Here is a 10,684-nt window from a genome sequence, read left to right as displayed (position 1 = left end):
AAACTGATAAAGCTTAAAAATACTTAGTCATATATATATATATATATATATATATATATATATATATATATATATATATATATATATATATATCAATATTGTTAAGTTTTTAAATAGGTTTATATTGCTAAGTTTTCAAATAGATTAAATGATGATGATATTCAATAAATATTGACTTAAGTTGTAAAGTTGGTCTTACTCCTTTGAAGATAGATGCTACAAGTATCGTGCACACTCCCGTAATTTACCAACAAAGTGTTATGAAAAAAATATTAAGATAAAGGAGTGAATGATATAAGTTCCAAGCTCTTTAATGTTGTGTTCACTTAGATGTAATTTACTATTCAAGTGAAATGGCACAGACGGATTGTTGAATGAAAACACCTTCATTTGCAGTGATTTGGAAGGAATTTGATGGACTGATTTACAGGATCAGTTATTATTTTGTCACCCGCTGATCATCTGCGATTTGAAGAGAATTAAAATGAAATCTCATATTTACCCTCTGTAGTTTCGTAATTTCCAAAAAGAGAATGAACCGGTGTAATGAATTCCAGTTTTAAATTAGGTAAATTACGTACAAAAAAAAGATAATAGTGTATAATAATAATGTTAATAATAATATAATAATAATGTTAATAATAATATAATAATAATAATAATAAATAAATAAATAATAATAATATCATTTTTTTACATTTTAATAATTAATTTTAATTTTTTTTCTCCTTATAGACATTTTTACAATTAGATATAATATTAATAATTATTATTTTATATTACTTTAATAACTAGGAGCATATTGGTAATCTTTAATTTTTACCAATTAAACAAAATATTTTTATCTGTCACATAAATCAAATTCTATACTAATTTTTACAAGCTTTACTTTCAAATCCACTCTCACTTCTATATTCACTCAAATAAACAATAAAAAATTTTGCTTTCAAATTCATCCACTCACTCTTCTCAAATCATCCCTTCTAAGTAAAGAAAGCCTAAGAAAGTAATGTCTTTTGAATTTAAGAACTGTCTGTATTATTTTATTATTGGATTTATTATGTATACTATCTAGATTTATTTTGTTGTTAGATTTATTTTGTGATCCAAATATTTGATCTTCTAAGTTGAATGTTATTGAGATTTGGGCATTTTAATCTGAATATTAATTTCATATGTTTTAATTAAATAGTGATGTAATTTGAAATTTTTTTCTTAAAATTTTCCTTAAAATTAATAAAACCCTTAAAATTATTTTCTCTCTCTATTATTTAAAGAAGAAAAATAACTTTAATTTTAATATTTTCCTTAAAAGTATTGTTTTAAGAAACTTAAGCATAGCTTTTAATTTGGTGCAATAAAAAGGTAGGAGGGAGTATGAAGTATCTTCAGCGTGTTTTGATTTTTCATTTGAAATGCGTTTTATTATTTTTAAATTATAGAAAATTTAAAGTAAATATAAATTTTAAAAATAAACTAAAATACCTGAAAATGATAAGGTTATTTAAACCATTTTTTTACTCAACTAATCTATTTTAAATAAATTCCAAAAATAAAATAAAAAAGTATATAGATTCCATTTTTATAATAATCATTTCGTAAGAGTAAACACAAATCAAAGCATCCAAAAGTTATAAAAAATTGAATAAAATTTTGAAAAGTAACAATGTTATGTTTTTTTTTTTTTTTTTTTTTTCTTTACCCCAAACAGAGAAGCAGAACATCATCGTAGTTGTCACGACCCCAGTTCAACCTATCTATCAAACCTTACAAATTTGCGCAGACAACTGTGTTAGATAGTATTTTCCTGTAAGAAAACTGTTAGATGCTATTTTTTTACTTCTTCCTTTTAATTATATAATGCCAGATAGCAACAGGAGTAGAAAACTGCCATCGGCGAAGAAACGAAGCAAAGAATCGAGATGGAAAAAGACGGGAAGAGAGTGGTGATTCTTGGAGGTGGCGTTGCAGGATCCGTCGTCGCTAGATCTCTTCAATTCCATGCCCGTGTCACCCTCGTTGATTCGTAATTCAAATATTTTCCGCATCTTTTTTTTTTTTGATTAATAATTCAAGCAGAAATATTTTTTATTTGAATTTGGCTAATTGAGGCACCCGTTTTCTGTATTTAATCCCTGAGGTTAGTGGATTGAAGATTATGGTGTATATTTTTAGATTCTGCTCTGCTCTGGTTCTCTTCCTCTTGGTAAAGAGAAGGGTTTTGAGTGGCCATTTTCAACCCTTGTCAATTTGGGAAATATTAATCGCCTATTGTAACTTCCCAAATTTCCAAGTTTCAATTTTGAGGTTTAGAAGTGTGCTTTTGGAGATGTTTGTCAATAGGAAATATGTTGGGTTTGAAGTGGTGATGAGCTATACATTGCATTGATATTGAAGTTTTTAACTTTTCATGCATATGGTGGTGGTGGTGGTTGTTGCTGCCAACTTTTCGTTGGGTTTTCCACCTGATTCAGAGTGGTTGATTGCAGGAAGGAATATTTTGAGATTCCATGGGCAAATTTGAGGTCAATGGTTGAGCCATCTTTTGCAGAGAGAACGTTGATCAATCACAGAGATTACCTTACCAATGCCGATATCGTTACGTCCGAAGCCGTCGATATTACAGAAACTGAAGTGTTGACTGCAGATGGCCGTCGAATTGGCTATGATTATCTTGTTATTGCCACTGGTCGTGCAGATTCTGTCCCCAAAACTAGGAGTGAAAGACTTAATCAGTTCAATGAAGGTGAGTTTGAAACTATATCCGATAATAATGGATCCAATTACAAAAGGACACAACTTCATATAAAAAAATTCTAAAATTTCCAAGGTTCTACATATTACAATTGCTCTCTATGCATTTTCTTATTTTAAAAATATTATGTTTTCTGTTTCAAGCAATCGTTCAATCATTTTTCTCTCTCATAAGTACACATTGATGTATTCTTGGGTTTTTATATGTTTAGTATTTGAAGTAATAAACTTAGAAAGTAATATAATAAAATTCATACAATCAATAGGAGTGGAAGATCCTATCCATCCTCGAACCAACGGTTGTTCTCCATTACCTTGTTTAAAGCTATCGGTCATTATTTACACTATTGTGTTTTAGTCTATTGAATCATGGATTGACATTACTCATTTAGTATAATTCTTTTTTCTAGAATAGCTTCATCTGTTGAACCATGTAATATTTGTCCTAGTCAGTACTTGAGTAATGAAGTTCGTTTTCTCTGGCAGAGAATCGAAAGATAAAATCTGCTCGTACCATTCTGATTATTGGAGGAGGTCCCACTGGTGTGGAACTTGCCGGAGAGATAGCTGTTGATTTTCCAGATAAGAAGGTTATACTAGTACACAAAGGGTCGAGGCTGCTGGAGTTTATAGGGGCAAAAGCTGGGCATAAGGCTTTAAAATGGTTGAAATCAAAGAATGTTGTGGTGAAACTAGACCAAAGAGTTAACTTGAATGGATTCACAGATGGACAAAAGATATATCGAACTTCAATTGGAGAGACAATTGAGGCAGATTGTCATTTTTTATGCATGGGAAAACCACTTTCTACTGCATGGCTGAAGGAAACTGTGTTGGAGAATGATTTGGATTCTCAGGGAAGGATCAAGGTAGATGAAAAATTAAGAGTCAATGGACGGGGCAACATTTTTGCAATAGGAGATATTACAAATATTCCAGTAAGTGCTATTAAGAACTCATTCAGCTTTTCACAATTATATAGTTTTATTCAAAAATCAATAAGTTACTGAATCTCTTGCTTTTTAACATTGTCTTCTGGCTGATTCTCTTGAGCTACACTGAGAAGTCATGCTTTACTGCCTGAGTTTTGGCCAGAATTTAGTTTCTTCTTACTGATAATTTATGTGTATTACTGGAGATCGTTATATAGAAGTCTCTTTGGTTTTGTCCCATATAAATTGGTTAAAATGCTAAAGATCATTGGCATTTTAATCTTCTTACAAGCCACCTAATAAGAGGTTTTTTAATGGAAATCCTTATAACAGGAAATCAAGCAAGGGTTTTTGGCACAGCAACAGGCTGAAGTGGTTGTGAACAACCTGAAGGTGATAATACACGGTGCAAGAGAATGTAGGATGGAAACTTACAAGCCACATTCAGCAATTGCAATAGTTTCACTTGGGAGGAAAGAAGCAGTGGCACAGTTACCATTCTGGACAATCACTGGAAGAATTCCAGGATTCATAAAGTCTGGAGATTTGTTTGTTGGTAGAACAAGAAGACAAATGGGACTCAGTTATGATATTGTAAAAGCTTGACGCTAAATTGTGTGCATGGTGTGTACATAAATTACAAAATCAGTCCGTTTCATAGTTTGTGCTGTAGATTGGTGTTTTTCATTTTGTTTTTCCTTTAAAGAATACATCTGTATGTGAAATATCTTTATGCTTAAATGGTGTTTCCTGAAATCATGAGTATAATTGTGATTCAGAACCATCGTATCGTTGACATGTACATGTACGCTTGATAAAATTGATTGGGTGGTTTGTCTGCAGAAAGTTTGACACACTACACGAATTTCTCATATTCGTAATCAATTGATAATCATCTTATATAAATATATCACAGCTTCACATTTTATCTGGAAATTGAGTTTTAAGACAGTTTAAATATTTTTTTTCACTTTTCAAAATGTTTTTAAAATATAAAATTGTGATAGAATTTTCAACACAGTTTAGATATTTTTTTTTTTCACTTTTCAAAATTTTCTTAAAATATAAAACTGTGATAGAATTTTGTGCTTGAAAACGAATAATATTTTAAATATACAATGACTTTAATGTCACTTGACATATTTGAGATTAAAATAATAATAATAAGGTTTAAAAATTAGTCACTTCTTAATATCTATGTTATTATATTATTATATGATAATGTTGTGAAGTAATAAAGTAGAGATTGTTAAAAAATCATTATTATGAACTTTTTTTCTGCATCATTTCTTTTATAAAATTTTCTTCGCCTGACAATATTTCGGAAGATTTGAGTTTTAATCAAGCTGAATCACATTGCATAGTTTATGTGGCTGATTTCAGCAACTGGGATAATAATTTTGTCGTTGTTCCACCATTTTGGATGCAAATCCAGCAATGTTTCTTCTGTTCTGTTAACAATCTTAATACCACCCCAAACTCATGGCTGAGCATATTGACATTTGACTTCCATGGCCTAGGGGTAATGACATGCATAAATAATACAAGTATGAGCATTCACATATTCAAACTTCAAAATAGACCCAGGTGAAATAACATACAAGCCACTTGTATTGCATGAAATCTCATGCTGTGCTTGTTGTACAGTTTGCAAACTTATCTTCAGTTCGAGTAAATCCTACCAAAAGCAAGGATACACTTAATTAAATTCTTTAATCATTTTTGTGTAATCATCCACTAACTTCTTAAAAAGGTATCCCTGTTCACTTCTAGGAGTGCATTCCAACTTTGACATGCTGGTGAAGATAGGACAAGAAAAACTTTAGGTGAGGCCATTTTAAAATATTAAGATCTTAATGGATCTCAAAGGTTTATCGTTTCATGACAGAACACAATAGTATTGTTTAATCCATATGACCTATTTCCCTTGAATAAGTATAGCCGTATAGATTAATAATGGTTGTTGGTACATGTAGGATTAGAAAAGAAATAGACCTTGCATTTGAGGACGTGATTTGAATTTCATATGATGGTGTTTCGCCGGCAAATCTGGTACCAAAATAAAGTGCTGGCTCGTTGTTTTCACACTATTTCCTTCTTTTTAAAGTTTGATCTGCAATGACATTTGAGTTCTAAGGTCAATCGATTGTTTCACATTTCAATCTACATCTATGATCATGTGAACGAAAATGTTACTTTCAAAACAATATTGCTCACAACACGCAGCAGCGAAATATAAGGAACTGAAAACATCTTGCATTAGAGAGCATTTTGGCTGCTAAGTGAATAGATAAAATAATATGAAAAATGTTCAGGTTAATGAATGGTGTTAAATTCAAGTCTTATGTAGTTACGTTAAATACTAAACAGAAAAACAAGTTTTGTCCTTGTGTTCTTACTGATTCGAACAAAATTGTCTTCTGTAAAAGATATATGCAGTCTCAAATCAAAATAGTACCTTCTGCTCTCACCCTTAAGATCAAGATTCCACTATATTAAATAATGAACAAAAATCATTAACTGGAAGACTAAGAAATTGCCAAAACACTATGAGGGTGAATTATAAAAGATAAGAACAGAAAAGAAGCTGATATTTCCAAAGGTGAAAAAGCATTAAGAATAATAAGAAAAAACAATTTCTTTGGGGTCGAACTAACCTGGATCCTGTAGCTATTGGTTCTCTTGGGGAATTTCTATTGTAAGTTCAGGATAAAAGGCATAAATGTTAAAAAAGAAAGATTGGGACATAAGAAGAATCCAAAGCCTAACTCATCTAGAAGGAAGAGAAGTCAACTTTGAGCCCAAATAGTCAAAAGCTGATGAAAGTAAAGATAATAACCTTATCTTAAACTACACGAATCAAGACTATATGAAATCCTTAGTTCTTAATCTGTTGCTATACTAAGAAAGAAGGTCCTAGAAAACTTACGGCAGTATTTGATCACAAAGTGCCAAATCTGTGGTTTTAAGTTGTAACTCCAACTCATTGTCCCCAACTCCTTGACACCTTGCACGAAAAAGAAAAAGAATACATTAAATAAAGGAAAATATCTTCTAACATGATTTATTTTAATCCGTTGCATTTGAATAATCACCTCTAGGAAGTCTGAATCAGCAAGCTACACCATATGCTGGCTGGCACCTAAGAACCTTTTCTAAGAAGCCATCATCGTCAATGATTCAAGAGTATTATACCATGAAAATTATAAATTTTCATATAATTGTGGGGTCATTTTATTTTGTTTAATAATATTTTCCTATAGAAATTTCACATAAAGAAGTTGGAACACAGCTTTCTTTCTGGTTGTGAACTAGGAAGGTGATTAGTTGACTACAGCTACAGCTTCCAATTGGCTTTAGTCTTATTTCTGTCCAAATTCAAGATTTGACATTTCATTTTGATGATACATGCAATGACGCAGAGACAGCTATTTATGTTGTTGCCTTATCTTATTGCAGGAACATAACAATCATTGCAACTTACGGAGTAAATTCCAACTCTTATCAAGGGTGAGTATATTGCAATCGCTAAAGATGGCGGAGAAGAAAGTGGTCATCGTAGGAGGTGGTGTTGCCGGTGCCACCCTAGCAAAAAATATACAAAATCAAGCCAACGTTACCCTTATTGATCCGTGAGTTCCCTCTTTCTATATCTAATTGAAGTTCGATGTTGTATACAAGTATAAAAACTGTGGTTCATTTCAAACAATGCTTAAGTGCTTGATACTTAAGAGCTTGATTGCACAGTTTAATGAAATAAGTAACCTCTAGATGTTTATTAAAGTTTAAAAAACAAACTTTTACTTCTTTGATAAGTTCAAACGAGTTTATAACCAATTTTAAGCAGACCCAAAATTTGAGAGTAGATTTTACCATAGAGCTTGTTATGTGTATGTTGCATTGACTGAGTTGTTGAACACAGGAAGGAATATTTTGAGATTCCATGGGCAAGTTTGAGGGGATTGGTTGAGCCATCTTTTGCTGAAAGGATAGTGATCAACCATAGAGAGTACTTCAAAAAGGGTGACCTTGTTGTATCTAGTGCAGTCAACATAACTGAAACTGAAGTGTTTACTGCAGATGGCCAGCAGATTGCCTATGACTATCTTGTTATTGCCACTGGCCACGCAGAACCTATTCCCAAAACCAGAACTGAAAGACTTGATCAATACAAAGCAGGTAATACTTTAACTTGAACCAAAAAAAGAAAGAAATATCTAAACTCAAAAACTAATGGAATATGAATTACTCTCGATATTTCATTGTTCATTTACTGTGAAATTAAGATGATTTTCCTTTGTAAGCTTGAATATGATTGTTCTAAGTTAGATTATTAGGAGTAGGGCTCTTTGGTTGGATAGATTTCTTTTCATAAATACGTAGAGAAGAAAATAAGATAATAAAACTTGTTAAAAAGTTGAATTTAAACCTAATTCAACTTTGTAAGATAAGGTTTTTATTTATATATTCAAAATGTGAAAATTCTAACAAAAATTAGTTGAATTTTTCATCCAAGTTAAAAATCAGCTTATAAAGAAGTTGGAAGAAAGAGGTTTTATAGAAGTTAAGTACGAAATGTGATTTTAACTTATAGGAAAAATTCAATTCACTTTTACTTTTCTTTATTTCTTTTCCTGTGAGTTTTTTAATTGAGAAGTGTATCCAAAGAACACTTAGCGGTGTATTTCTAGTAAAAGTTCCAATATATAATAAATTTTGGCATATGAAGCGATTTTAAATGTATTTATTGACTTATGAGGAGAATTTTGCATGGCAGAAAATGCAAAAATCAAATCTGCAAGTTCAATTTTGATTGTTGGGGGAGGTCCAACTGGTGTTGAGCTTGCAGCAGAGATAGCTGTTGATTTTCCTGACAAAAAGGTGACTATAGTGCATAAAGGGGTAAGATTGCTGGAATACATTGGGCAAAAAGCTTCAAGTAAGACTTTGAAGTGGCTGAAATCAAAGAAGGTTGATGTGAAACTAGAGCAATCTGTCGAAGTGAGATCCTCTTCGGAAGAAAATAAGACATATGAAACTTCAAATGGAGAGACTATAGAAGCAGATGCTCATTTTCTATGCATAGGGAAACCAGTTGGTTCCGCATGGCTTAGAGAAACACTTCTGAAGGATGACTTGGATGGTGATGGAAGGATCAAGGTCGATGAGAACTTGAGAGTGAAGGGCAGGAGCAACATTTTTGCAATTGGAGATATTACAGATGTTCAAGTAAGTGTTATTAAGCAAAACAAGATCATTTTGGTACTTTGTGCACCATATTTGTGGCATTTAAAAATCTTTGCAAGCAACTTGTTGATGAACTATTGCATTGTGTGACAGGAAATCAAACAAGGGGTGTATGCAAGTGGTCATGCTCAATTGGTTGCCAAGAACCTAAAGTTATTGATAGAAGGAGGAGGCAAAGAGAACAAATTGGGAACATACAAGGCACAACCACCAATCTCTATAGTTTCATTAGGGAGAAAAACTGCAGTAGCACAGTTCCCATTCATTACAGTGCTTGGAAGGCTTCCTGGCATGATCAAGTCTGGAGATTTGTTTGTGGGGAAAACCAGAAAGGATTTAGGACTTGAACCTAATGTTAAAAAGTCTTAATTTGGTTAAGTGAGTGGTGTATATATACATCTTCAACTCTTCTTTTCATAGTCATTGTTGTGTATCTGTTGATTCCATGTGTTTAATTATTTCCATATTGTATTCAAACTGATTCCAATGTATCTGTAATTTCCTGTTGATTTTGAGGCCAGTGTTGTCTCTTGAGAAATGGAATTGAAGTCAAAGGGTGAATGTACAAGTGTTACAGTGTATTCATTGCACTAATTACTGTGGGTTTTATTTGCCAATTTTGCTAAGCTATGCACCATTCTGGAGATTTATGTAGTTCTCGAACTTGTTCGTAGAAAAGAACTTGAGAAACAAGGCATGCAACCTCGCTTGCTACCCGATTCAAGAACCTTTTCCTTTCCAGTTTCATCAACAACAACGAAGGTAAGGGAGGTGTACAGGGGTTGGTTGCCCATACAGTATCTCAAATGGGGTAGCTAAATTTATTCCTAATTCAGTTGGTTATACACTTTTCAACACTAGGAGAGTCAAAGTGGAAAAATAAAAATACAATAGATAAAATTCAAGCAATTTTGGACAAATGTTAACTGCTGTGGTTGAACAGCAGAATTGAAACTGAGCCACAAAGAGCAAATCCCTTGAAAGAAGAAACCTCAGGTACCAAACCTAAAGCTAAGCCATGAAGACCCTTTTCCAAAGAAGTTATATTAAGAGTTGAGCACAGGGTGCACCATAAAAGCAAACCCATGAGAAGGAAACCTATATTCTTGAGCCACAAGTACACTCTAGAGCACTGCCTTAAGCAATTTATAAAAACAAAATTGTACCCCTATTTTAGGAAAACTTTTGGATTTTCATTTTAGATAGCTTTGTAAGTACTTTTACTAACACTTATTGATTATTCTTAGAGACTATAAGAGAATACGACTATTCAAATCAACGTAATGTCTACATCTACTCTGAGGAGTTCAGTCTCAATTGTGTTGAGGTTAAAATATAATCCTTTGAAACTCTCTTGTATCAGTAGTGTTTCATTTATTAAAGTATGCTTTTGTTTGCATGTTTGTAAATCAGTTTATGTTTGTAGATGGATAAACTCATCACTCATCTTATTTCACGGGTTTGAGATTAAGTGAAAATTGGTTTCAAGTTGTGGTCCAACCAAATATTTTTTTTCTTTTAGATGCTATGAATAGATTTAAGGCTCTAGCAGGTTATAGAATCCAAATCTTAATGCAAGTAATTTATTCAATCAGTTAGTGAATAATGATATTAAAGTTTAATGATCTTAAGCTTTTAAGTGTCAAAAATGGACCTAAAATTACACTTAAGAATACTTCAGGATATGAATAATTGCATCTATATAAATAATAATTTGATTAGTACAAGAAAGGGACAAAGTGGTGAAATTT

General features: G+C 32.0%; 2 protein-coding genes and 1 long non-coding RNA gene across 3 annotated transcripts; 2 read left to right on the top strand and 1 right to left on the bottom strand.

Moving 5' to 3' along the window:
- Positions 1-1,696: 1,696 nt before the first annotated feature.
- Positions 1,697-4,558, top strand: LOC106756343 (apoptosis-inducing factor homolog A). Its single transcript, XM_014638730.2, has 4 exons — positions 1,697-2,026; positions 2,490-2,746; positions 3,241-3,692; positions 4,020-4,558. Exons 1-4 carry the CDS (start codon positions 1,923-1,925, stop codon positions 4,290-4,292), a joined length of 1,086 nt encoding a protein of 361 aa, XP_014494216.1. The 5' UTR covers positions 1,697-1,922; the 3' UTR covers positions 4,293-4,558.
- Positions 4,559-4,932: 374 nt separating this feature from the next.
- On the bottom strand, positions 4,933-6,471 carry LOC111241272. The gene is made up of 3 exons (XR_002667164.1): positions 6,344-6,471; positions 5,682-5,799; positions 4,933-5,482 (listed from the first exon to the last, which is right to left on the bottom strand). It is a non-coding gene; the product is annotated as an uncharacterized LOC111241272 (long non-coding RNA).
- Positions 6,472-6,987: 516 nt separating this feature from the next.
- On the top strand, positions 6,988-9,527 carry LOC106756344 (apoptosis-inducing factor homolog A-like). Its single transcript, XM_014638731.2, has 5 exons — positions 6,988-7,005; positions 7,146-7,318; positions 7,609-7,865; positions 8,464-8,915; positions 9,027-9,527. The coding sequence occupies exons 2-5, from the start codon at positions 7,221-7,223 to the stop codon at positions 9,300-9,302; spliced, it is 1,083 nt and encodes a 360-aa protein (XP_014494217.1). The 5' UTR covers positions 6,988-7,005; positions 7,146-7,220; the 3' UTR covers positions 9,303-9,527.
- The last annotated feature ends 1,157 nt before the right edge of the window (positions 9,528-10,684 follow it).

The sequence above is a fragment of the Vigna radiata genome, chromosome 2 (assembly GCF_000741045.1).
Source record: "Vigna radiata var. radiata cultivar VC1973A chromosome 2, Vradiata_ver6, whole genome shotgun sequence".
Taxonomy (NCBI): Eukaryota; Viridiplantae; Streptophyta; class Magnoliopsida; order Fabales; family Fabaceae; genus Vigna; species Vigna radiata.
This window is presented reverse-complemented; position numbering and strand designations above follow the sequence as displayed.